Source organism: Sorghum bicolor, chromosome 1 (assembly GCF_000003195.3).
Source record: "Sorghum bicolor cultivar BTx623 chromosome 1, Sorghum_bicolor_NCBIv3, whole genome shotgun sequence".
Lineage (NCBI taxonomy): Eukaryota > Viridiplantae > Streptophyta > Magnoliopsida > Poales > Poaceae > Sorghum > Sorghum bicolor.
The window spans coordinates 68,791,535-68,818,242 of NC_012870.2; the positions used below are offsets into that span (position 1 = coordinate 68,791,535).

Genomic DNA, 26,708 nt, shown 5'->3' on the forward strand with positions numbered 1-26,708 from the left:
CATTTCTCATCACTCTAATAATCAGTAATCACTCACGAGAATTACCTTGCGATTCGAATGGAGTCCATCCATTTAATAACCGATACACGGGCACGGCAGTAAATGGGCTTCGTTAACCAGTTCACATGCACCGCGCCAGAGCATGAAGAAGAAGCGCCCCCCAGTCCCCCCGGTAGACCCCACCCCGCCCCTAGTGGGTCCCGCTTGACCTCCCAGCCCAGGGAGGCAGCACGAACATAATCAAGGCACAAAACTAAACCTCCCTCCCCTCTCCGAGTCTCCCACCCCTCCCTATCTCTCTGTCTCTGCTTGCTCATGTCTTTGTGTTTGTTGACGCGCCTGCAAGTACGAGACAGCGAGCGGGAGGAAGAAGAAACAAAACGCCGGCCCTGATGCAAACTCGCCGCAAGAGCACCACCACCACCACCTCGCCAATCTATTTAGGCGGCCGGCTTCGTTAGCGTAGCGGCGGCGGCCAAAGTGTAACGGGGCCGTGCAGTGCGCTCCTGCCGGAATTGGTGGTCGCCTGGTCGGGCAAAAAGCTACCACGGCAACGAGGAGGAGGAGGAGGCGTCTCGAGGATTGCGTGGCGCAATGCCCCTGTCGCGGCACACGGTCCGGAACGAGTACGCGCTGGGCGGCCGCGACCTGTACCGCGCGGCGGACCAGCACGACCCGGAGGCCGTCCTCGATGGCGTCGCCATGGCCGGACTCGTCGGCGTCCTCCGCCAGCTCGGCGACCTCACCGAGTACGTGCGCCGCACCATTCCCCGTCCTTCCTGTTTCGCTCTAGCTCCTTTGTCCGCCATGAACATGGATTCTGCTGTTCTCGTCTTTAATTCTGTGGTGGTTTGCGCTCCGGCCCGTTGGTTGCATTCGATTCGAGCATCTTCATTTCCCTGGACGAGCTGTTGATGTCACGCATTTCGAATTGCTGCGTCATGGTTCCCGGACCGATCGCATTTGCTTTGATTTCGGGCGTAGTAGATCACCTAATGCTTTTGTTATGTTATGTTATGTCACGAACAAAACGGTAGGTTTTCGAATCCCTTTCTCCTTTTTGACAAACGGTAGGTGATTGATGTATTCGACGTTTGACTTTCAGGCCGTTAACTCTGCTGATGGCCTTGTCCTAGCTCAGCAGCACAGACCACTGTGCTGTCATTATATTTCTGTTCCTAATAAGTACTACAATTGTGAATTGTCATCAAGCACTTCTAGCTACCCTGTACCGAAAAATAGCTGCCCTTTCTAAAGGAAAAAAAACCATTTTTTTTCTGATCGTCATTTATGTGAGAATGCTCTGATTAATTTCTGATACCTGGAGATTGAAACAAATAAAAAAAAATGAAAAAACAAAACCGAAATTTTTTCTTATCGTCATTTATGCGAGAATGCTCTGATTAATTTCTGATACCTGAAGATTGAAGCAAAGTTTTTTTTTTTTTGGAAAAACAAAACCGAATTTTTTTCTTATCATCATTTATACGAGAATGCTCTGGTTAATTTCTGATACCTGAAGATTGAAGCAAAGAAAAAAAAAATTGCAACAGAAAGACCAAAGTTTGACCATGATGAATCGCAGGAAGCTGCATTTGCAGAAACCAGAATTTTAGAGAGGAACAACCCATGATGCAACTGAATTCCCCCCATTGTATGGCTGCAGATTTGCTGCACAGGTGTTCCACGGACTGTATGATGAGGTGATGACCACGTCTGCGCGAGGGCACGGCCTCATGCTCCGAGTGCAGCAGCTGGAGGCAGAGCTGCCACTGCTAGAGAAAGACTCCTGCCAGAGAGACTACCTGTATATTGCTTCAAACAGGGGTGGGTTCAGTATCAAGTGCAAATTTCTCTTCTGTTGCTTATCCTTCATTACTTCTCAATTTTCAGAAAAAAAAGATCAGCCTGCTTTTCCCCCTCATGTGTAAAGGTCATAATTAAATCCCTTTTGCAGGTGTCGATTGGCATTCAAATCCAAGGGTGGACCATGGGGTTGTCACAAGAGGTGACACGCCTCGCTTCATCATGGACTCAATCAAGCAGTGTCGCGGACCACCCAAACTCTTCATGCTGGACAAGTATGATGACCTATCTCTAGTGTGTAGCAACTGAAGAGCTGAATCATGATGGTTGCAGCATTGTTCAACGTGCAGGTATGATATCGGTGGCGAGGGGGCGTGCTTGAAGAGATACACTGACCCGTCATTCTTCAAGACGGATTCCGCTTGTTCTACCTTGCTGCAGGAAGGAATTCAAAATGAAAGAAGACCTCTGAAAGCCATGGTAATAAACACTTCAAAGTTCTCACAAGTTCATATGGATATATATAGATATATTCAGTAGCTGAAGTGAGAACCGTTAACTACTCTCCAGGAAATTTGATAGACCCAGTGTATGCTGGAAATAAATAGATTTAATATTTTTTTGTGCCAATTGCTATACGTTTTTTTTATATTGTGCACTTAACAAAAATCAGCTCCACAAGAGAGAACAACTTGGTTCGACTGAACTTAATGATGGGAGCATTGCAGGAAATCAGGCCTAACCTTCAGAATGCTGAGATTTTCCGACCCCCAAATGCAGCCGACAATGTCTCCAAGTACCTTTCTTCTTACACTCTTTGAAATGTACCAGTATGCTATTGTTCTGCTAACTTATTCTAAAAACGTTACTTTGCCATCTCTGTAGACTGGAGACAGATTTATCTGGTGAAGCTATGGATGAAGTTCCCACAAACCGAAGACGACTGAAGTACCGCCAACTAAATGGATCTGTATTTCAAAGCTTCAGACCACTTATGCAGAATGTGTATGAAAAGCCTTCATCAGAGGAGAAACTCGTCACAGGTGACCACTCAAAAGTGAATATATCTATGAATGATTCTCCTGAATCAGACAATGAAGAGAGAGACATCATGGTAGATACGTCTGTCAACATGGAAAAAGGCAAGGTCACTGTTCGCAAGAACAGATCAATTTCTGAAGAAGCACTGTCACGTTCTTCAGATGCTCGGTCAGCAGGAAGCAGCAAGGGCTACAACTCTGAATTTGATATCTACATGGATGCATTAACCACGATGGATTCTGATGTGGAGACAGATTTGGAACACAGGGGCCATGGACAATGTATCTTCGATCGGATGGATTCAGACAATAGATTCTCCAATGCTCAAAACACCATGGCATCGAGGACTAGCAACTTCCAGAAGACAGACAAGTCAGATGTTGCCTCACCAAACAGAGATATGAGTAACCAGTTTGAAAAAGCCATTGTCTCCACACAACACACCAAACCGGTTGTTGGTGAACATGAGAGGACCAGCTCATTAGAGGAACAGTTTGACAAAGAAAAACCAGCTTCTTGGGATCATGAGAGGACTAGCTCCTTGGAGGAATTGCTCACCGAAGATTTCGATGCTACAGAATCTGGAATAAGAGAGCAAGCTACTGAAGAACAGATCTGCAATGGCAGTGTCACCAGTGTTGTATCAAATGGCACACAAGATATTACTAAGACCAAGGAAGTCAAGGAGAATTCCAACATCGCAACTATTTCCTTCAAGAAAATAGCAAGCAAGAGGTCCAAGTATGTCGGCAGCATGGAGCTCATTGCTTCAAAAGTTGGCATTCTGCCGAGGAAACTCTCCAAGAAGCATGACGCTTTCTCTGATTCCCTCAGGTACATGGCGAAGCAACTCCTTGAACTGAAGTATGATGGCACTCAAGATAGAGACTTATATGACTTCGAAGCAAACGGTGTGGGATGTGATGTCAAGTACCAGGAAACTTATGACCCTCCTGCTGAAATTAAGGACAGTGATGTGCACAAAATTCCGTCAGATTCACCTTATGATGATGTGGATTCAAGAAAATGCCTGCAGGAAGAAGTGAACCATGAGCTGGAGCATGATGTTCCACCTACTGACAGTCCACACGATTCAGTCCCTGATGAAGAAAATGGATTTCAGGACTCCAACATGGTCTACTTGGCAGGCATCATTACATCTTGCAGTTCCCAAGAGGAAGAAGGATGTGCAAGTACTGCACTTGATGAGAATTTATCTACGGGAGTGATCAAACATGTTTTGGAGCATGCTCAAGAGAAGTTTGAGGAACATCTTGACAAGGAAGTGAATGAGGACATTCATACAGAAGTCATTTCTGAAAATGCATCTGATAGGTGTGAAGACTTGAAAGAAGTCAGCATTTACACGGAGCAGGTGAATGTGGAAGATATTGAGGAAAGCAATAAATCTGATGTATATGCATTGGATGATGAAACTGCCGAGTATATAGAAGAGCAAGTTTCAGATGATGTAGTTTCAGATGGTATGATCTCTTCACCGGTTTCATCCAAGCAATCAGATGATCCTTGCCGGATAACTCCACTCGCTCTCGCAGATGAAGATGATACAGTGGCATGTAAGATCATCGATAGCCCTGAAGTGGAGCATATTACATTGTCAGAAGCATTTACGGATACTGATCTACCTAATGTGGTAACTGAGTCAGTAATCAACAGAGAACTTGCCATGCCAGATAATGAACAGTACTATTTACATCCAAAAACTACTTTTGGACAAGATCCGATTCTTGGCAGCAATGAAATTGTAGGGAAAAATGGGCAAGCTTCACTATGCAGCTCAACCACTGCGGCTATAACTCCAGAACTAACTGTAAGCACAGAGGAAAAGCATGAGTTTCATCAAGTTGTGTATCAGGAACCATCGAATTCATTAAATAGCAGTACTGAAGATTTTGGAGATCCACTAGCTCCTGACTCCAGAGATGTTCCACCGTCTGTCATCTCAAGCTTCGATTGGATGCTTAATGGTGCGATGCAGCAGTCATTCAATGTCCTTCCTTCTCATCCAACTAATGGAAATGCACAAGAAAATGGTTCTTCTGAAGATGCGCCACCGCTTCCACCTCTTCCACCAATGCAGTGGCGAACAAACAAGCTACAGACAGGGTCATCACCGTTATCTGCAAAGATCGGAAGACCACCAAGGCCAAAACCTCCAGTAAAACAACAAGAAAGTGAAGCTGCTTGGGTTCTTCAGGAAATGAGTCTACACAAAGGCTTGAGTTTGCAGAATGAAGTAGTGCAGGCAACTATTTCTAGTGATCATGAGATAAATCAAACCCTTAACATGGATTGTCATGAAAATCACCACCAGGAGGGAGAGGACTATGATGCCCAGGATTCTAATCCATTTCCCTCGTCAGAAGTTGAATGCTTGTCAGAAGTTGCTTCAGTAAAAAGTGAAAATGTGCACACATTGCAGCTACCTGAGCTTATAGTTGTTCCGGAAGAGGCATGGTCAGTGTTTGGTAATATAAAATTCATACAAGAACAAGAAGGAGAACACCAACTAAGCAATGGACTTTCTGTTTGCAATGACATATACACTTCTGATTTGTCAGCACAAAAGACCAGCCAGAAGCCTGAAATTTTTGCAGATTATAAGGAAAAGGAATTTCCAGCTGCAGGTAGTGACAAAGTTGCAGATTCAGAAGAAAACAGACCAAATGGTGCTATTAAACAGGATTGTATGCTGAATCCTGACTTGCCAGCAGAACAGAAAAACGACGAACATGATTGTGATGACAAGACAAGGGAGTTTTCTTCTGCATTAGAAGAGGAATCGTCAAAATCACCAACTCATGCAGTGCCAAAACCACCTAGATATCCTCTACTTCCTGTTACTTCTCATGACAGAAGCATGGTATTTTGGACTCTTTCATATTTCGTTTTAAATGATTTTATTAATATCCTCACCTGACCATCTCTCTTTTACCCTTTTATATAGCTAAGAGCTCCAGCTTTGGTTCAGCCTTCGAGTCAGCTTTCAGATGAGGACACACTTTTGGAACAGATAAAGAACAAGGTAATCCTTGTAGGGTGCATTAAGCCACATCACCGACATTACAACATTTTTTTTCTAATGAAAGCAAATACAATCAAATTAAGCTAAAAATGCCTTAAACCAATTTGACTTGTTTCACAGTCTTTCAACTTGAAGCCTGTTATTGCAAAGAGACCAAATGTAATGGGTGGTCCAAAAACGAACTTGCAAGTGGTGGCCATTCTAGAGAGAGCCCAAGCGATTCGCCAGGTTACAAGTCATTCCATTTCTTCCTAGCTACAATTTCAGTCGATCATAGCTGTATCATCTATGATTAAACGATAATTATTTCTTTTGAAACAGGCTGTTGCTGATGACGATGACGAGGATAGCTGGAGTGAGTAGCTGGCTCTCCCCTCAGAGCAATTCATTTGGGCTTCTGCTTTTTTGCGTCGATCCAGACCTTTGTGTCCCTGTTCTTGCATGGAGCAAAATATAGAATGGAGCCAACTTAGCACAGTTGGACCAGGTGATGTCCATGGATGGGCAGGATAGAAGCAACGTTGCAACTGCAAACGTATGAGTCTCTACTGTACTATCTGTAACGAGTTGCGCTGGGCATCACATGTTTACTATACCTTTCGATGCGCCTCCTGAAAATTTGATGTGCTTGGTGAGGATTGTTAGATTGTATATGCCTCCTAGGACTAGTTTGATTTTTGTGACTTTGTGATTGTACACAAAGAAGCATGCATGATTGTTCTGGACAAATCTGAAGCTGCTAGAGCAAGCAACTTGACTGTACAGGTCTCTGACTCTGAAACAGGCAATGTGAATCCACCATCTACCATATACCTCCTTTTTTTGTGTGTATATTTGTGTATATCAGATCCGTTCCCTTACGAAGCCACGTCGATTGTTGCTGCATCACGCGATTTTTTTCCCCGTCCCCCTCCCACCGTTCGTTGCCCAGGCTAAAAGGAGGCGTCCATCGGCCCTTCCGTCTCTCTAATCTCTCACTACCGACTGCTTGGAAAAAAAAGAAGAAGAAGAAAAAAAAACGCTCCCCAACCCCGGCTCCACCGCTCGCCCTACTCGGTTCCCGCTCCGCGCACCGCCGCCGCCGCCGCCAGCCCTCTCCCCAACCCCGCCGTCCTCCCTGCTCCGCTTCCACTTCCCGCTCCCCATCAGCTCGTTCACGTATAGCGGCCAGACCTCCCCCAACCAGGTGCGCATCTCGCCGGCTCCCTCCTCCACGCTTCCATCTACAACAGGTCAGGTCGTTTGCTTGGTAACACGGAACACCACCTCGGGTTTGAGTATCCGTGAGGAATCTAACTAGGATTTAATAACACACACCACCCGGATTAGGTTGTGGTCAGATTTTGGTTTATGCTGGATTGGTGATTTTTTGTACTGTGCGTGTACAACAGATTTGTTGTATATTTGCGTTGGGAGTCTGTTTGGATAGGTATTAATTGGGATCCTAAAAGTTAATGTTCATGTAATATGCTATGTTGTGTTCGATTTCAGTTTATGCCAGATTAATGAATTTTTTAACTGTGGGTGTAGATTTGTTGTGTATACGTGTTGCAGCTCTGTTTGCATAGGTGACAATATTTCGGATCCTAAAATATATCTGCACTTGGATTTGCCTGCAGCTGATTATGTTGTGGTTTATGTTGGTAGGCATATGTGCGTTCTAGCTCTGTTTCGAAAGGTGTTTGGTTGTTTATTATTGTTTGGGTTTAGCTTGTCTTATTTTATATTTGACAGTGATAATGTATCTTTTGCCAAGCAATTGTAGTGTTGAGGATGATAATGACCTATGTACTAGTTCTTTTATATGCTGGTGTGGTTTTCTGTACTCACCATCACCTTCTGCACATGGGATGCAATGACTTGGTTTCTTGGTTAGGAGTTATTTCCCAGCTGTTTTTAGTTCATTGTTTCCTTTGCTGGTGAGCTATCAAACTAAAAATGCATTCATCCAGGAGATACAATTTTCTTAATTGACACAGTAATATGATGAATGATGGGATCTCCATGTATACTTCTGAACCAAATCATATTCTCTTTGTTCTGGGTGATAGTGTATTAATTTTGTTTAGTTGCCCATCAGTATACGTGGTTGAATTGCTCTCAGTTCATAATACTAGCTATTCTGTCATACAATGTAATATGCTGTCCTTCCTACAATGGAACTTTCAGCTTGGGTGTTCCCATACACATTGGTGCTGTATGATCTCTTTCTGACATTCAATCCTCTGTTTATGCTGCACCAGGTAGCAGCAACTGTTCTGCTGCAGTCTGACAAAGTGGAGGGCTTAGGAGTTGCTGCTTCTTTTATGTCTGAACAATCTTTGCTCTATTTGGGATTGCTGGGAGAGTACTCTCGTGCGACGAGGAAAAGGCACAAGGTTCCGTTCCACTGCATGCATCAAGAGCCCATCTGGTTTCCTTGTTCTGAGGTGTCATTTGCTGGTGCTCAGAGTCGACTTGATTTTCTCGAAGGATCAACAGCTACTCTCGGTTCTGGACTTTGTCACATCTGATAGCACCAACTTCATAGATCTTTATCCAAGATGGCACTGCAAAACATTGGTGCTTCAAACAGGGATGATGCCTTCTACAGGTACAAGATGCCCAGAATGATCACCAAGATAGAAGGTCGTGGTAATGGTATCAAGACAAATGTTGTGAACATGGTTGACATAGCAAAAGCACTTGCCAGGCCAGCTTCCTACACAACCAAGTACTTTGGATGTGAGCTTGGTGCACAGTCCAAATTTGATGAGAAGACAGGGATTTCCTTGGTTAATGGGGCTCATGATACTGCAAAGCTGGCTGGTCTCCTTGAGGTATTCATCAAGAAGTATGTCCAGTGTTATGGATGTGGGAATCCTGAGACTGAGATTCTCATCTCAAAGACACAGATGATATCACTGAAATGTGCAGCCTGTGGGTTTGTCTCAGATGTTGACATGAGGGACAAGCTCACAACCTTCATCCTGAAAAACCCACCAGAACAGAAGAAGGGAGGAAAAGACAAGAAGGCCATGAGGAGAGCTGAGAAGGAACGCCTGAAGGAAGGTGAGGCTGCTGATGAGGAGCAGAAGAAACTGAAGAAGGATGCAAAGAAGAAGGGTGGTGCATCTTCCAAGGAGTCCACTGCCAAGGGTTCGAAGAAGAAGGCTACTGCTGCTGGCTCTGATGAGGACCACTCAACCTCTCCAACTCGCAGTCGTGATGGTGACCATGCAGCTGCAGATGAGGAAGAGGATGATGATGATGTCCAGTGGCAGACTGACACTTCTATCGAGGCTGCGAAGCAGCGCATGCAGGAGCAGCTTAGTGCAGCAACTGCTGAAATGGTGATGCTGTCCACTGAGGAGACTGAGAAGAAGAAGAAACAGGCAACCCACAAAGATGGCACTGCTAATGGTTCAGCAAAAGAAATACCTGATGAGAAACCTGCTGTCGCTAAGCCTAGTCCCTATGAAGAACTGGTTGGAGACATCAAGGCTAGCCTGGGAAGTGCTCCTACCCCTACCCAGCTCAAGGCTGTGCTGGCCTCCTCAACCCTTCCTCCCCAGGATGTGATGAATGCTCTCCTCGAGGCTCTCTTTGATGGTGTAGGCAAGGGATTCGCGAAGGAGGTTGTGAAGAACAAGAAGTACCTTACAGTTGCTGTGCCAGATGAGGGTGCCCAGACCCTGCTGGTTCAGGCCATTGAGGCTTTTGGTGGCAAGTGCAACCCTGAGGCACTGAAGGAGGTACCAGTTGTCCTGAAAGCCCTGTACGATGGAGATATCCTGGAGGAAGAAACCATCGTGGACTGGTACAATGCTGCTGTTGCAGCTGGAAAGGACTCCCAGGTCATCAAGAACGCCAAGCCCTTCGTTGAGTGGCTGCAGAGCGCGGAGTCTGAGGAAGAGGACGATGAGTGAAGACTGAAGAGAGGATGCTGCTCTACTGCTGCTCATGCTGCACTTGATATTATATTTCAATTATGTTCCTTTTGCTTGTCTGGTGTGATCGTGTGTCAGTGTGCGTAGTGATGATATCTAAAAAACTGTTAATTGTCGTGTGGTGCAGCATACCCTATGTGGTTGGCTGCGTGTGGTGTCGTCAGTTTGGTGTCTGTTGGATGTCACGGTTTATTATGTTCCTATGGATTGCAATTATACAAGTATTCGCTTGGATTGTGCTTTTATAACCTTTTGAGATTTTGCATTTTCTTATTGCATTGTTGTCCCTGTATATTAATGGTTGAGGGTTATGAAATGCTTGTGATGCATTGTTGTCCCTGAGCAATGTAATGCTTGTGATGCATTTTTCTTTCTTTTTTCTTTTTTCCTTTTTTTGGTCGTTGCGATATTTTGGTTTGATTGTGCCCACTGCCCATAGAAGCCTCAACTAGCCTATTTATCGGGCCATCAGATAGGGTCATCAGATAGGGTACCCGACTGCTGGATTGGAGAAATTGGGCAGGTTTCTTGAAAAAAAAAAGCTGGGCTGGTCTATTCTTGAAAAACAAAGTTGGGCAGGTCTATTCATTGGTAGGGAAATTAAGAAAAAAGCTGGGCAGGTCTATCCGTTGGTAGGGAAGTTTTCTGTCTTTTATTCTGAAAGATATTTGAAAGTTGTAATTTGGTAACAGAATGGAGAGGAAACGCTCTCGGTTTTATTATCTCGACTCCCTTTGCAGCATTTAAGTTCAGCAGTTTTGTCCACGTATTACCTGGGGGTAAATAGAACTTGAGAGGAAAAAGAAAAAAGGTATTTTAGTTTCCTGCACTTTTGCATTGAACTGTGAAAGAGTATCATTCCAAATTATCAGCAATTTTGTCCACCTATAGAACATCTGTGCTCATTGGACAACTCACTATTACTCCAATATGACAATATTGCCTTAATCGAGTAATTAATAACATCATTATCTGAGATGCAAACTCTGTTCTTTGTTTTGAAACTTCCTTTAGGTATACAGATCCAGATTTTTGCAATGAAACGTATATGCCCTGGATGCAAATGCTGCAATTAGATATATACTGTCTAGAGATAATTTTAGAGTTTTCTAGAGATAATTTTTGCTATGCACTTAGATATATATTGTCTATCTATCTATATATACATATAGTAAAAGCAATGTACTTAGAAAAGCTAAAACATTTTATAATTTGGAACAGAGGGAGTACTAATTATTATCATCTCTATGGTCTACAAAATAACATTAGCAACTCTCTTTCTGGAGATGTTCACTCCATTTTTTTTATCATACAAATTTGGGGTTAGAACTGAATCACTCAACTAAATGAAGGGATTGATAATACGTTACAGTTTTGGAACAAACATACAAATAGTGCAAACTTAGTTGGAGTTATACACAGAGATGTAAGCATGACTTTACTATGTTCTGGTTCGTGACAGATTTGTTTATTTTTGTTAGAAAACTGATCCATGTAGTTGTAGTGCATATATACATTGAATCTATCTAGCAAATTATTGAGTCAAATCTGTTTTTTATTTTGCATGCGTTGCTTAAAAAAAATGCATGGTCAAGCCATTGGATAATTAAAGCTGTTTATCCAGTGTCCTCTTGATCATAATAGTCTAGTGGACTGCTCTATTCCTGTTATCGGAATTGTATGTTCCTTTCACCATTTCTAAAGCCCGCTTCCAATGGAACAAAGGGATCACGAGTACCTTGCAAGACTGTTTATTACTGCATAAGAAAACTTTCAAACCACGTGCACTTGACTTTGCAACTGATGCAAGTACCAATTTGAGTTCAAATTAGCTTTGATATAAGAGGCTAATTTGAATGCGTTGAGTATAATGATAGTTGAGTCCTCGTATGTTTAACTTGTTTTGACTGTCTAGTTAGATTTTTTGTTTTTGTTATACTCTCAGCGGTAAAAGAACTTTTTTATTATAATATAGACACATGCATTTACATATATTATGTACGCTTCTACCTTTATAAGTACCTTGAGAGATTGAGCCAATAGATCTTAAGATTTACCAAATCAGCATAGGTGTTTCACTATCGATGATCATATCGCCTGCCACTTTAATAATATTCTATTAAACCGTAGAAAAAAAGTTAATAAAACATACCTGTGTCAAGTCATATACTTGAAGTAGACGGATATGTTTTATCACAAGAAACCAACCAACTAGGCTTTCACATGAGAAGTGTTTCCATTCTCCTATAGGTAGAACAAATTTGGGGTTTACACATGTTTAGATGTTGTGGCATTAAGATATTATAGTATTAAGAAACTAAGTTCTAGAACCCACATATAAGCAAAACTATAGTCTAGAAAAAGAGGTCTACTTACTACTGCGAAGTTTATAAAACTAAAAAAGACTATAATTCAGTAATAGTAGTATTTTTTAGATCCATAAATTTGTTGCACCTTAACACTTCATAGCAATATAAAACCATGATATTTTTTTCTAAAACTCTAAACATACTTTGCATCTAAATAGGGGAAGGCTGAAATGGTACAGTTAAATGAGAAGAGCATTGTAAGTATAAATTTGATTTGATATGATCTTGCCCAGTTAGAATAACTCCAGGATTTTCAAAACAGCTCTCTACTTTTGTTTGAGGGTCTACTTTGGTGCTCAACTCTTCCTTTTTTTGATAAAAACGTATCCATATTAGGCCTTGTTTAGTTCCAAAAAATTTTGGGAAATCGACACTGTAGCACTTTCGTTTGTATTTGACAAATGTTGTCCAATCATAGACTAACTAAGCTTAAAAGATTCGTCTCGTCAATTCCGACTAAACTGTACAATTAGTTTTTATTTTGTCTATATTTAATACTTCATGCATGCGTCTAAAGATTCGATGTAACGGAAAATATGAAAAATTTTGCAAAATTTTTTGGGAACTAAACAAGGCCTTACTGGGTAGGGAAACGTACAAAGACGAATACAGATACATATGGAGGCAGTTGACCTGACAAAAGTGCAAAGAAGTCCTAAAAAACAAAAATTACAAGGAAGTCCCTGGCCGCCGTGCACTCAAAACACATCAGCGAACTCCACCGCCGGCCATCATCGGCGCCAAGATACTTTGGTGCTCAACTCTAGTTATACATACATGAAGAGTTGAAGACGCTATCTTCAAGCACTGTTTACTTGAACCATATTCGATTTATGTGTGGCCCATTAGAGATTTGTTTTGCCGGTAAATAATACTATCACATAACTATGTGCTGTTTCAACTATATTAGTTTTTTATTACAGAAATTCCACGTGTCGTGATCACAAGATTGCTTCACACGGTCGCCATATCCAACCAAGAAATCCAAAGCAAAAAAAAAAAGTATAAATTCACCACTACTCATGTTCCAGCTCTTGCCTTCCACGCCACCAACTTTTCCACCTTTGGCAAAGGAGGACACCGCCTTTTCGCACAAAAGCCCCCGCATTCCTCTCAAATCCCCCTCCGTTCCCCTCCCAAGAAAACCCCACCTTTGCATGGGCAAGCGCCTACCTGCCGCCGCCGCCGCCGCCGCCGCGGTTCGTTCTTACGCCCGCAGCATTCGCGTCCCATCCGATACCGCCGCCGCCTCATCCGCCGGGAGGGCAGCCAAGACGCCGGCGGCCCCGCTGGATACGCCCAGGAAATCCGCTGCCGCCGCCGCCGCGGCCAGCTCCGGGCGGGCCGAGGTGCGGGATTTGGCGGCGGCGTGCGGGCTAGAGGCGGACGAGAGGGTGCCTCTCGCGGAGGTGGTGTCAGACTGCACGAGGCGGTGGTTCCAGGACGCACTCAAGGAGGCGCGCGCCGGCGACATCACCATGCAGGTGCTCGTCGGCCAGATGTACCGCAGCGGATACGGTGTCAACAAGAACGAGCACAAGGTGAGACATTAAGATTGAGTGGAATCGGCTGCCTTAGTCAAGTTTGGTTCTGGGTTATTTGGTCTTCGGAGTATGACAATTAGTGAATATTGAATGGTTTCACTTTGGATCAGTTTTGGTCCGGTTAGTTAGAATTTTTAGTTGCTGGCGGCTCCAAAACTTCCTCAGTGACTTGTCACTAAGGTAGGTTGTCAGCTATTCAACTTGCTGGTCTGCTGCCTATTGTTGCAGTAGCAACGCTTGCTAGTGGGGAAATGGGATTGTGTAGTTGTTAAGTGGTGTCGTTGCTGGTAGTTTTGCAAGAAACTATGGGCTTTTATTGCATATATATAATTGACGTGTAATGATCATCAACCAAAAAGGAACAGAAATGAATATCATAAACTGTGATCTGTAATATGATCTTAACACTTCCTGTCTAATCGGGGCATTGGCTGACACGAGGAATAGAGATGACAGATTCATTCCAGCATATTTCACTACATTTGTTGATAATAAAACTATAGATTGCATTGTTCAGTTTTGTACTAGCCATGCTATTAAGATGCTGAAAGTAGCACTTGCTTGTAATTTATTTTTGTGGTACTACCTCTTTCTATCACATATTCGGTGCTTGACATCTACATCCTAGAGCTGAAAAAATTGCGACTGCAACATCTTTGGTTGTCAGGACCTTGTGATAAAAATTGAATAATAAGCTGCATGCAAAGACTGGAACTTAAATCTTATAAGGCTGGATATGGGTTATGAATGTTGGGATTGAGTGTAGAGAGTCGAGGGGAGCGATGGCGGCTGGCGCGCTACATTACCCGCGGGTACTGTTCACAGCGGGTGTTACGCAGCGGCTAGGGCTGGGAGGGCGAGAGGAGGCCGCATTCAGCTGATCTGGCGTCATCGGTGAGAAAGTGACCAACAGCAGCTCATCGTAACTTGGCATCTCTGATACCAGATTGTTATGTGACAGCTAGGATTGAGAGGGGTGAATCTCTGTTGTGCACTGGAGTCGGGAATAGATTTTGCAATAACACAGAATAGGTTTGAAATCCAATGGGTGGAAGTATGGGGTTTTAAAAAAAATGAAAAGTAATGACGAAAAGATCTCATTGAACATTTCTTTCTGATCTCACCTATAGCTTTTTTCAAGAACCAACAGGAGAGCTGCAAAAGCAGGAAAAGCCCAGAGGGGCACTAAGCTCACCTATGTTGGATGCTGTGATCATTGCTATTGTATTTGCAACAGAAGTTTGACTGACCAACAACTTCATCATATAGGCAAGAGTTTGGATGGAAAAAGCATCAAGATATCGGTCTACAGTCTGGAAAGTTAGCAATAAACGTCCAGGTCATATCCCACCTTCATTTCAATGTTTACAAGGTTCTTTGGTGTCTTCGTCGTGCCAACAACTGTATAGATGCATGTGGTCTTCTACTATTTGCTAGACCTGACAGGTTCTTGTTTTGCAGGGTACAATGCTAGTGACTCAGACTCAGGCTCAGATGATGCTAAGGAAACATGCAAATAAGAAAAATTGAGATTTTGACATTATTGGGCGGGTAAGTTTCATTTACCTCCATGTGCCCTTTTCCTGGTAGCTAAGCATCGTAATTGAGTTAATTAATTGAAGCATATTTGTTAGTTCATTTGTATGTTGTACATTCAGCTGAAAAACATTTTCATTAGACAATATCATCAAGAAGATATGGTAGCTTGTTAGACCTCCATGCATACTTGTTAGTCATATTTGTGCTGACATTTAATTTTCCTCGTCACAATGATCAAGGTTAAGAGGTTCTACAAAAAATTCTGTAGTTATGGTCGGAGTAATCCTATCTAAGCAGAAGTAACAACATTAGAAAGACCTGAAATATGACTTTCTTTTCTCTTGTTCTCATGGAATTCTACTGTTCTGTTTAACTTCTCCTAGCACAGAAAGGCAAAGGTTGTATATCCAATTCGATATTTGTAGAAAGGCCTATGTTTTATCACGCCGTGTAAATTCGCACTTTCTGTTGATCGTTTCTTTGGACCATTTTGTCGAAAGGCCTATGTTTTATCACGCCGTGTAAATTCGCATTTTCTGTTGGTCGTTTCTTTGGACCATTTGATACTGGTTGAGAAGATCCTTTTACTTTGCAGGAGGCACACCCGCACCTGCACTGCTGCAGTAACTACAAACTGGTGAAACAACACAATCTACCACTTGAAGATTCAGATGCAGTTCTGTCAACAAATCCATCTGTGGCCTCGTTGTTTATTTAGCAGTATCGCTAGATATTGTTGTATTTTCAGTTTCTTCTTTCACTATGTGAGTTACACACACTGTATTATTGTTATTGCTATGTTTAAGAGGTTTCCTTGTTTTTTCTAGCCTTTGTGTGTGTGTGTGTGCCATCAGGAAAGTGGTTATTGGGTTTTCACTGAACATACAAAGAACCGGATATTCTATGGCATAGCTAGCCACTGTTACATCTGCATTTCGTCATTGGTCTTTGCCTCAATCGTTTACCGGTTGAGAACATCTCTCTTGCAAGGAGACAGGGGGAATGAGCATTCGGATTCCCTGAGGCAGGGGGCATTGTAAAAAGATGTTAATCATAGAGAATAAGTTCTTCCTAGCTCGATGCCCAAGCGGTTAAATCCAGCTGGGCCTAAAAATGTATTTCATGCAAGAAAAAAGTGCCATCTGAATTAGCATTGGAACATGGGAATTTTGAATTTAGGTGTACTATTTTTTAAGTCAGACTTCTCTTTTTTTTACCATGTTTATAGAAAAATACACAAATATCTACAACATCAAATAAGATTCAATATATACATATATTTTGTATTAGATGTTAATACAATTTTTCTATAAACTTGGTCAAGTTAGATAAAATTGATTTAGAATAAAACTAAAAACAACTTGTAATTTAATATATGGATTTTTTTTCTAAACTTAGGTCCTCAAAGTGCTCACAAAATAATTGATAGCACTCGAATTTTGTGCATGATCTGACTGTTTAAATTACATAAATAGGCAAAAATAGTTTTTTTAAACAAAACATGTTGAGATGGCCGAGTTGGTCTAAGGCGCCAGATTAAGGTTCTGGTCCGAAAGGGCGTGGGTTCAAATCCCACTCTCAACATTTTTTGACCATTTTTTTTTGTACTTTTCACATTTTCTTTTTTTTTGACCATTTTTGTGTATTTTTTCAAATCTATTTTTTTTGTATTTTTTCACATTTTCTTTTTTTACCATTTTTTTTTGTATTTTTCAAATTTTCTCTTTTTTGACCATTTTCCTTTTTTTTTACCATTTTTGTGTATTTTTTCACGTCTTCTCTTTTTTTGACCATTTAGGTATCCCAAACCGTAAAGGGCGTGGGTTCAAATTTTTTTTGTATTTTTTTCACATTTTTTTTACGTCTTCTCTCAACAAATTTTTTTTTGTATTTTTTCACATTTTTTTTACCATTTTTGTGTATTTTCACATTTTCTCTTTTTTGACCATTTATGTATTGGTTTCTATTAAAGCATCCCAACCGTTTTGCATAGTTCGTTTGGCAAATGAAGGAGTTTGCCAAGTCCCAAATAAATATGGCAAAGGTGAAAAGAGACAATCTCCAATGGTTTGACATTAATCACTTGGCAAAAAAGAAAATCTGGCGGTGGAAAAAGGGAGTAGTCGCGCGACCACGTGCGGGGGCGACGGATTTCGCGCGAGGGACGCGATGCCAAGCGCGGAGTGGCTCGGCATATGTGCGAGTCATTCCTCTCTATTTGCCAAGTTAATAAAATAGCAAAGCCCAATTGTCAAATCATCGGATATGTGTTTTTTAGACTTTTTTTTTGCAAATATATGAATGCAAAGCCTATTTGCCAAATGGTTGGGGATGCTCTAACCATATATGTACATTTTCTCTCTTTTTAAAACCATATATCAACAGTTTATTTTTTTCTTTTCTTTTTGTTACCATATAGGTATCACTTTATTTTTTTCAATCATATATGTATCCATTTCTTTTTGTTACCATATACGTATCAGTTTCTCTTTTTTTTTTACCAACAGCAAATAAGCCCAAACAACAGGCCATGCAATTTGTATGTGCTAATGGTGATATGCTAACTTTTTTATTGGATTTAATTAGACTTGATCTCCTTACATAAAATAATTTCAAGTCCGAGAATAAATCTAAATACAACAAAAGATTAATCTCGTACGAGAAATTAACAGGATATTGACTTGACTTCTCCTTTTGGCTGTCACTCACGAAGCCAATCTGCTGATCTCTCTCTATCTCTCTCCGGCTAAATACTTAGAATTTATAAAAGCTAAAATAGCTTATAATTTAAAATGGAGGGAGCACGTCTTTGATCTAGTTAGCTTTCGCGGAGCCAACTACATCTTAGGTTTAGTTTGGCCTAGTTAGCCTGTTTTAGATTTAGGAATGGAATACGTTAGACACATTTCTGTTTTAGATTTTGCAGAGGTATCAAGGAAAATTATGAGCCGTGAAACAAGCACACAGCTCAACTTCTGCATATGTTCAGAGAAGCTAAATGTTCTCATCATGACAGCAATATCTTAGAAAGGAAAACAATCATATTCGGGAATGCCGCATATAATTTTATGTACACACATGGAAGCTACTGCAAGCAACAACAATCACCGTAGCACATAACAGATGACCTTCAAGTTGAAGAGGAGCATCAGAGGCTTCTCTTCTTTGGATTAGCAATCCATAATGAATATTCCACCCAATGGGTTTTACTTCTACAACGATGATTCACATGTATGTTTGTTTGGAGAGCTTGTAACCAGAAACCACTGCTGACAAGGCGAGAGCTACAAATGAAAAGAAAGCCATGCTGATTGCTGCAGCAGTTGCATCTGTGAAGTTGTTGACAACTGCAGATCTCATGCGGTTCGTGATGGGGACGGCAGCTGACAGTGCGGACATCAGCAAGTATGCAACTACCTGCAAACGACCTCACAGATCTGTCAGCTCAGTTATATCATTTAAACACCACAATCAATTTCGTCTAAAGAAGATTGGTGACTATCAAGTTTAGTACAAAGAATGTCTTGAAAGAACGAAGTTGCAGCCAACCAAAAAAAACTGTTTCTTGTTATCTTGCTGCACTAGAAATGATCATGACATGAAATAGATAAGCGTCTGAGTCCTGATCAAAGAATCTAAGAATGGATAAGCATGAAGTTTCACTAGATCCGTTGCCTTGATACAAAACCCTCTTAGCCAGTTTAACTGTTTAAGAATACATCACATGACATGAAAGTTACTTCATGTAGTGCCACATAGACATACATCCCATGAACCTTGTTATTCTAACTCCCTTTGACTAACAAAATCTAGGTATGCACTGGAACGTAAATTCAAGTTCCAGCAAATCTACTTCTAACTTTTAACTGACCTTATTACAATAAGTAGGGACACCGATTCAAATATTAGGGATTTTTTTTTCATGAGATTTGAGATCTAAAGCTAGGAAACTAGCAAGAAACACGTGGAACTGTAAATAGTCATGTTATTTGCAAAACCTGATCCCCCCCCCCCCCCCCCCCACAAAAACACACACACACCCCACCACCACCACCACCCATCCTCAGGGCCCACCCATAAAAAACTTAACGAAGGAGGGCAGGCCCAAGGGTCATATCCTCAAGTGGAAATGGTCCCCCAGATATTTCAAACTTCATTGTTGGCACCAGAGTAATTCAATGTATTTAAGCATAATCCATTGGGCATCATGAACAAACTTTTGAAATGCAGTACTTATCTCCAACCAACTGAAGATTCAAAACATACTCCCAACTTCAAGCCCATTTCAAAGTTTGGTCCAACCACTCCAATCTCCCTATACTGGGCACCACATTACCATGATTGCTGCTGTTGGCCTGTCATGAGCTGGTACTAGTATATAGATTGCCCACATTATTGGATCATTCTTGAGAGCTTCTAGCCCACTATCCTTTTTATTAGTTTCTTCCAAAAAGAAACTGAAGGGGTATAAGGTTGTCTAGTTGAAGACTTGAAGGTGTGCCTGGCAAAGGAGCATCACGGACCAATCTGACTGATCCAACAGTTAAAGGTGATATGCCTCTTCTCACAAAGTTAGTCGCACCATTCTTGTATTGCTCAGATGGGGATAAAAGCTATTGGACAAAATTCTACTACACGCTACTACTGAATTGATGTGTTTCTTTACCATGGAAGTAGAATGTCTGTACTGGATCCTTTACTCTTGCTTATCACTTTATAAATTGCACTCACATTTCACCCCCACTCCATCCAACTCTCCCTTTTCCTTCACTGAGCAGGAATATCGACCAAATCGAGAAACACGTCGGACTTTTGTTGATTGAGCAAAACACTTATGTCAGCACGACAGCACAAGATTTAGCTGCAGGCTAAAAGTTGGAAGCAATCACTCGCCTGATCACCGACGAAATCGAGAAGCCTCGCAGACGCTGAGGAGACGGGATCGACGCCGCCGCGCATCCGATGAGCGTGCCGCGCCGCCTGCGCCAGCGAGTAGAGTAACGCCAGCGACGCGATTGCAAGCAGGTACCTAGGGAGAGAGACAGAAGACGCAACAATAAGCCAAAAATAAACACGGATCGAAGAGCACGCCGAGCTCGAACGAACCCCGAGCAACCGTCGTCCGCTGGCGCACCTGTACTCCTGGTAGCGGTCGAACTGCATCCAGTCGCCGTGCTGGTTGGACGCGACGAGCACGAGCGCGACGAAGGCGAAGATGGCGGCCGCGGCATGCAGCGCGAGGGGGCTCTTGTCGAGCATGTCCTCCCGCCGCCACCGCGCCACCACCGAGTCCACCACGCCACCGCCGCCGTCGCCGCGGCGGGCGCGGGCGCCCGTGCCGCCATCTGCGGTGGTGGAAGCGCCGTTGTAGGGAGCGTAGTCCGGCTTCTCGACGTCCTGCGGCTTCTCTGCGGCTGCGGTGGCGGCGGTGGTGGCGGCGGCGGCCGCTTCAGTAGTGACCATCGCCATCGCTTTGCGGCGCACAGCGTCGAGGTGGTGGATGGGTGCGAGGGGAAGGGAGGGGAACAATATTAGCGGGGCTTGTGAGATTAAAAATAAAAGTGCTTTATTTACAAGTGCTTTGTGTGTGATTCCGGGAAGGCACTTGTGCATTACAGAGGTGGAAGCAAACGAGGTCATTCGCACAGACAGTGAGTGAGACAGATCAGCGGTTTCTCCAAATAATTACCAGAACAGAACTCAGTAGAATAATCTCCATCCACCAGTGGACATGGGCCCACTTGTCAGTTACTCATGTGTTAGCATCCATTGTCCCACGACGTGTTGTGTGATATCAAGGTACTGCTGCTAGGAGAGGATAATATGTTCGCTTGAGTTTATCTAAGTGTTTTTTTATAATAAATTAGCGAATAGTACTTTTAACCATAACTTATTAGTCAAATAAATAAGATGTTCTTTTGAAAAAAGTTTGTTTGTCGCTGTATTATTAAGAAAAAAGTAATTTAAGTACAATGCGCTTTGGCCGCCCTGCGCTAGTTTTGTTTCTGAAGTTTGAACTGCTTCGTGGGAGGTGAGACCACGAGCAGGAAACCTCTTATGATCTTCTTTATAAGTTTAGAAGTAAAACAAAATCACATCGGATCGCTGTGACTTCTTAAATTTGACATTGGGGAAGATTAAATGTCCTTCTCTCTTGGGTTGTGATTTATGAGTACAAGTCTGTAACTTGCCCCAATTTTGAAGTTGCAAACTGATGTTTTTGAATCGCAAATAGTCTACTCTCGGTTCCAAACTACAAGACGTTTTGATTCTTTTACATATATTGCTTTCGTTATGCACTAAGATATACAATATGTCTAGATGCATAGTAAAAAAAATGTAAAAAAAAAACCAAAAAGTCTTATAACATATAAGGGATGAAGTATCTTCAAAATGAACAACATGATACTAGCAGGTGCCCCCATGCTTTCGTACGGGGCAGTAAGCGGGTTTTTTTAACTCGTTATGTAAATATTTACTAATGGATGTAACTGTTTCTAGACGGGTTTATTGTTTCTTATCGGGTAGTACTATTACTTAACGGGTTATACTATTCCTTAATGGATTTGTACTGTTCTGTTTACTATTCCTTAATGGATTTGTATTGTTCCTTAACGGACTTGTACTGTTCTTTAACGGGTTTACTGTAACCAGCCAGGCAGACACCGTCAGATCAGGCCCCAACGAGCATCTACTATCCACGTCGCTGCCTCCCGAACGTTCTCGCTTTAACTGAAAAATCATCCCTATCCCTCCTAGCCTCGACTTCTTCTCCTAAAGAATCGCAAAAACCCCCACCGCCCCCAACCCCGCCCACTTCCGTCGCCGCTCCTGCCGAGGCCGCCCCCATCGGCGCTGCCTCCGGCGTCCCTCTCGGCAACGCTGCACTGCCGAGGGCCACTAACGGATGTAACTGTTTCTAGACGGGTTTATTGTTTCTTATCGGGTAGTACTATTCCTTAACGGGTAGTACTGTTCCTTAATGGATTTGTAATATTCTGTTTACTATTCCTTAACGGGTTGTACTGTTCCTTAATGGATTTGTACTGTTCCTTAACGGACTTGTAATGTTCTTTAACGGGTTTACTGTTACCAGAACACTGTTTTGTGAAGGGGAACTGTTCATGAACAGTGATCTGTGAGAGAGGGCTCCTTGTCTAGCTTTAGGAGTATAGTATAGATACACAGTGTCATATAGTGTAGCCACTACCCCCGGTTGAGTTTGTGTTTTTTTATTTTTATTTATTGTTTCTTATCAGAGCTCATGTGCTGGAGTCGATAGCGATTTGGAGGGCTACAATTTATACTCCCTTCTTTCTAAATTATAAATTATTTATGTTTGGCTATGCATCTAGAGATACACTATATCTAGACCATAGCAAAATTTGTGCATCTAGAGAAATCAAACTAATTTATAATTTGAAACAGAGAAAATAGTTTGTTTTAGAAATAGTTTGTTTTATAATAAGGTCATTGTACCTTGTATTTTTTTTTTGGATTAGGGGAACCAAAGATTTTTCATAGTTCCTATCTGAGAGGAGCTTCTTTGCTGATCTTTGTGGCAATCTACAAGCCATTAGTGGTGTCATTCAAATCCATTTTGGTTAGAGCATTCCAACACAACTCCAAATTAATATATGAAAGCAAAATAGAGACCACCTCCAATAGTTTTGCAATTTTAACTTCCCAAATACCTGAATCGTGGACCCATATATTAGCTACGTAGTATTTTTCATTTTATTGTTATGGTTAGTTTATGCTTCCACTCAATTATAATAAACACTTTTTTAAAAAAAACTATGACAGGAGTAGAAAAATGTTCATGATTTCCCCCTTCTTGCTCACCTTTTTCTATCTGAAATGGAGAGCATTTTTTTGTAGTTTGCCAAAAAAAAAAATTAAGGATGCCAAAGTCAAATGACAAATTGTTGGAGAAGGCTAATTGTCACAATTAATTTTTGCTTCCCCACAAAAACTAATATGGAAACTGTGCATTGGAAAAATTAGATCTACATGGGTGTTGATTGCACTCTATAAACTAGTATCTAATACATTGCGATTGTCCTAAGCTAAGGTATGCGTGGTGTTTCAGTACTTTTGGAGCCCAAGGGCAACAGAACCCAAACCATCAATGGAGATGTGGAGTCGATAGCGATTTGGAGGGCTTGCCTGCACTGCATCTCCATGAGTAGAGAGCGAAGCAGGAGTTTTGAAGATCAGAAAAGGCGGAGCCGGAGGACGGGTTAGAGAAACATAATGCTTCCTTACTGACAGAAATAAAGATTTTTGATAAAAAAAACTCTTCGACAACCTTTAAAATTAGATCTCCAAATAATATCATCCTTTATTCTAGATTTTTTGCTAGCCAAAGATGACGAAGTACTGATTATGCATGCATGATTTGTCTGTGTTATACATAGAAATGTGTTGCTGCGTGGTTCTATCATCATTGGCAGTGGCATTTACTTGAAGTCTTTAGACTGAATCAGGAAGGCAAGGGGATTATATTGGATGAACATGAGCGTTGAATATTGAGTTAAATCACACTCCAACTCCCCAGTTTCCAGTTCCTCGGAGATCAATATATGATGGCAGTCCCTAAATACTTTTAGCAAAAAAAAACAAGAACTCTAGACAACCATTGGATGAAGAATTTTACAGAAATTCTGCAAGATTCTATCCTTAATAATTGTCCTGTAGAGATTCTTTAGATAAAAAAGGAATATAATTGTCAAAAATCATATGGATTGGGTTTCTGAGGACCAATCTCACATGAAAAAAGGGCCTGAACCTCAATGTTTTGGCAGGTCCTTTTTGACTCGTGCTTCAATTTTCTGAAATCCATGTACATAACCTCCAACGTCTATGTTTTCTTTACAAAAGCAGAACCTGATGCAAATTCATGTAGTGGACAAACACTGGCAAAGAAACACGCGTAGCTGTCACTAAGCGCTGACAAAATACCAGGGGTTCAAAGCTTGATGTCATTGCTCAACTCCATCACAAAAAGGGTTGTAACCTATAAACACAGCTCCCATAAGGCCATAAATCCATACCGAATTTTGGTGTGTGGCCAATTAAACTTTCCAATGAATCCTGATCACGTTCAGCAATCAGCACAATGTGAAAATAACAAGCATTTAGTATATAGTGGGGGCAGGCGCAGATCACAAATTGTTTTATGCCATCAAACATCTGAGGCACTGCATCACCCTACTTCTACTAAAAGAAACATAAAGTTCATACAGGTCAACATAGAAACAGAGTTTTGCATCACACATTAACGCCCTCCTGACATTAACCCTTCAAAGACAGTCATCCTTGTACATAATTGTAAAGGGCAAACAGTATCAAAGAAGCAGGTACTGACAGGATCCATGGTGTGAGATCTATCACTCCGCCATTTCTATATAGGTCAAAAGGATCTAGGTTAGGGAAACAAAAAAAAAGCAAAGTAAATCCGCATACATGTTGACTATGCTTACTTAAAAAGCAAAGTAAATCCGCATACATGTTGACTATGCTTACTTGTTTTCCTTCATCTGAACCTCAAGCTGCTTAAGAAGACGAAGGTGCTCATCCAATCCCTCGGAAACCTTATCGATCTTCACTAATAATCGTTCATACACATCTTCCTTCCCGCTGACACGACTTTTCAGTTCCATAGCTTCTCTTGAATGAGTACCTGAGGAGGGATATCTCTGCAGACGTACAGAGAATGGATTGTGTCAAAATTCAGTTAAGGGATACCGCCATGTTTTGGTATGCAGTCCCTCAGTTTCAGAATACAAATTATTCTGGTTAAGTTTTATAAATCAGAACAGCCGTCATTCTCTTCACCTTTACACCCATGCGATTTATATATATTGTTTAAAAAGTCAAGAGTTTCACAAAATCTTTTTTCACTTCAAATGATCAAGGTGAAGCACTTGCACATTCTGGTTCCACACTTTTGTCTATTCAAGACCTTGTAATTCATCTATGTCATTGCACCCATCAAGTCTTAATCAAGACAAGAGTTTCATAGTATCAAATTTGGTTTGCAATTGATCACAGGTGAAGAAAGGATATGATGTTGATTCAAGACCTAGCCACCACCTCCAGGCCCCAGCCTCCCTTCCTCTACGACGGACCCTGTACAACGGACCCAGACAAACCTAACCCTAACCTTAAACCCAAACATAACTCAATGGGCAGCAATGGCGGAAGAGTAAGACAACAAGAAGCTGACGTACAATTAAATTCGAATAAAGAACTTCGACAATTTCAGACGAATCCAAGTACAGCAAACTAGCAAAGCCCCAAAAGAATGAACTTTCTGTAGACAAGACAGCAGCGTTCCAAGATCAACATAACACATAGTTAGACTCGCAATTCCTGGCCCTAGTCCAGCAACCAATGGCGTTCAAGTCAAGTCGCACAAGTTTACATGCCCTAAACAGTCAAGCACCAAGGGGAGGAGGAGGAAGCGGGAAGAGAGGATCGGTTACCTCTTTGTGCACGGAGCTGCTCAGGAATCTTCGCTCCATCAGGCACCGCTGCTCCAGGGGCTGCCGGAGCCGGAGCGAGCGGGCGACGGACCGGAGGATCGCCGCCGACGCCATGTGCAGGACAAGTTGAGCCGCCCCGGAGTACTGGAAATGAGACGAATCGATGGAGGGGAACGGGAACCGCAGTGCGCAAGAGCCAGGCGTGTGGCCGTGTGGGCGTGTAGAGTCTGGAGGCCGATCAGCGAGCCCAGCCGGACGTCGGGCTCTGTGTATTTGTCAGCCCAGCAAACTTGGGCCACTTTTGGTCCACCCAGCAAACTTGGGACACTAATCTCCTATATAATATAAAAAAATGAATATATGAAAAATATAGTTTATTATGTATATCTAATGATACTAATAGTATTACTATAAATATTGTCGCCTTTATTATATAATTTAGTCAAATATAAAAGATACAATTTAAGACAACTCTAAAAATTAATTTTATTTGAAAACAAAGGTAGTAGCTAATAAAAGTTATTAACCACCCTCTCAAAGCTAATTTCCTCTTAATAAAAAACTATTAGTCAACTAAGAGCAACTTCAAGAACACATTTTTATCATTTCTTCTTGGTAGGATGCAGATTGTGGTGAATTTTTTTTCCAAGTACTTCCATTCTTTATTCTGGACTTTCTCACTAGTCAAAGATGGAGAATTATGTTAGTAGCTCTTAAGAGGCCATCTAGAGTACACACAAGATATAGAGATGTTATTGGAGGATGAAAAGATATAAATAATGATATTTATTTAAGTAGCTCTCTAAAATGGTAATTTAATGAGTGACTTTAAAAAGACTATTAGAAAGTACTCTAATAGATTAGCTAATTAGCCTACTAATTCACTAAGGGCAGTACAACGCGGCCACTTACATGCAGTTTGTGCTCTTTTGTGCCGCGTTGGA

General features: G+C 41.8%; 5 protein-coding genes, 1 long non-coding RNA gene and 1 other non-coding gene across 8 annotated transcripts; 5 read left to right on the plus strand and 2 right to left on the minus strand.

The window, feature by feature from the left end:
- On the plus strand, window positions 247–6,734 carry LOC8084019 (protein SCAR2). Its single transcript, XM_002465359.2, has 9 exons — window positions 247–749; window positions 1,667–1,827; window positions 1,958–2,081; window positions 2,157–2,286; window positions 2,535–2,602; window positions 2,692–5,731; window positions 5,816–5,893; window positions 6,014–6,121; window positions 6,215–6,734. The coding sequence occupies exons 1-9, from the start codon at window positions 595–597 to the stop codon at window positions 6,254–6,256; spliced, it is 3,906 nt and encodes a 1,301-aa protein (XP_002465404.1). The 5' UTR covers window positions 247–594; the 3' UTR covers window positions 6,257–6,734.
- Window positions 6,861–10,087, plus strand: LOC110431937 (eukaryotic translation initiation factor 5). 2 transcript variants are annotated; one of them, XM_021451771.1, is made up of 2 exons: window positions 6,861–7,125; window positions 8,137–10,087. In XM_021451771.1, the coding sequence occupies exon 2, from the start codon at window positions 8,437–8,439 to the stop codon at window positions 9,799–9,801; it is 1,365 nt and encodes a 454-aa protein (XP_021307446.1). In that variant the 5' UTR covers window positions 6,861–7,125; window positions 8,137–8,436; the 3' UTR covers window positions 9,802–10,087. The 2 variants fall into 2 exon arrangements, with proteins under 2 accessions (XP_021307446.1, XP_021307445.1); XM_021451770.1 differs by having other exon boundaries at window positions 6,861–7,079.
- Window positions 13,230–16,207, plus strand: LOC8084020. Its single transcript, XM_002465360.2, has 4 exons — window positions 13,230–13,732; window positions 15,005–15,074; window positions 15,197–15,286; window positions 15,870–16,207. Exons 1-3 carry the CDS (start codon window positions 13,349–13,351, stop codon window positions 15,253–15,255), a joined length of 513 nt encoding a protein of 170 aa, XP_002465405.2. The 5' UTR covers window positions 13,230–13,348; the 3' UTR covers window positions 15,256–15,286; window positions 15,870–16,207.
- On the plus strand, window positions 16,778–16,858 carry TRNAL-AAG. Its single transcript has one exon. It is a non-coding gene; the product is annotated as a tRNA-Leu (tRNA).
- LOC8084021 (CASP-like protein 4B1) lies at window positions 18,276–20,874 on the minus strand. Its single transcript, XM_002467969.2, has 3 exons — window positions 20,409–20,874; window positions 20,168–20,303; window positions 18,276–18,691 (listed from the first exon to the last, which is right to left on the minus strand). The coding sequence occupies exons 1-3, from the start codon at window positions 20,741–20,743 to the stop codon at window positions 18,500–18,502; spliced, it is 663 nt and encodes a 220-aa protein (XP_002468014.1). The 5' UTR covers window positions 20,744–20,874; the 3' UTR covers window positions 18,276–18,499.
- LOC110432198 lies at window positions 19,680–21,154 on the plus strand. Its single transcript, XR_002449611.1, has 2 exons — window positions 19,680–19,823; window positions 20,053–21,154. It is a non-coding gene; the product is annotated as an uncharacterized LOC110432198 (long non-coding RNA).
- LOC110435917 lies at window positions 24,314–25,969 on the minus strand. The gene is made up of 3 exons (XM_021462026.1): window positions 25,765–25,969; window positions 24,803–24,975; window positions 24,314–24,680 (listed from the first exon to the last, which is right to left on the minus strand). The coding sequence occupies exons 1-3, from the start codon at window positions 25,876–25,878 to the stop codon at window positions 24,590–24,592; spliced, it is 378 nt and encodes a 125-aa protein (XP_021317701.1). The 5' UTR covers window positions 25,879–25,969; the 3' UTR covers window positions 24,314–24,589.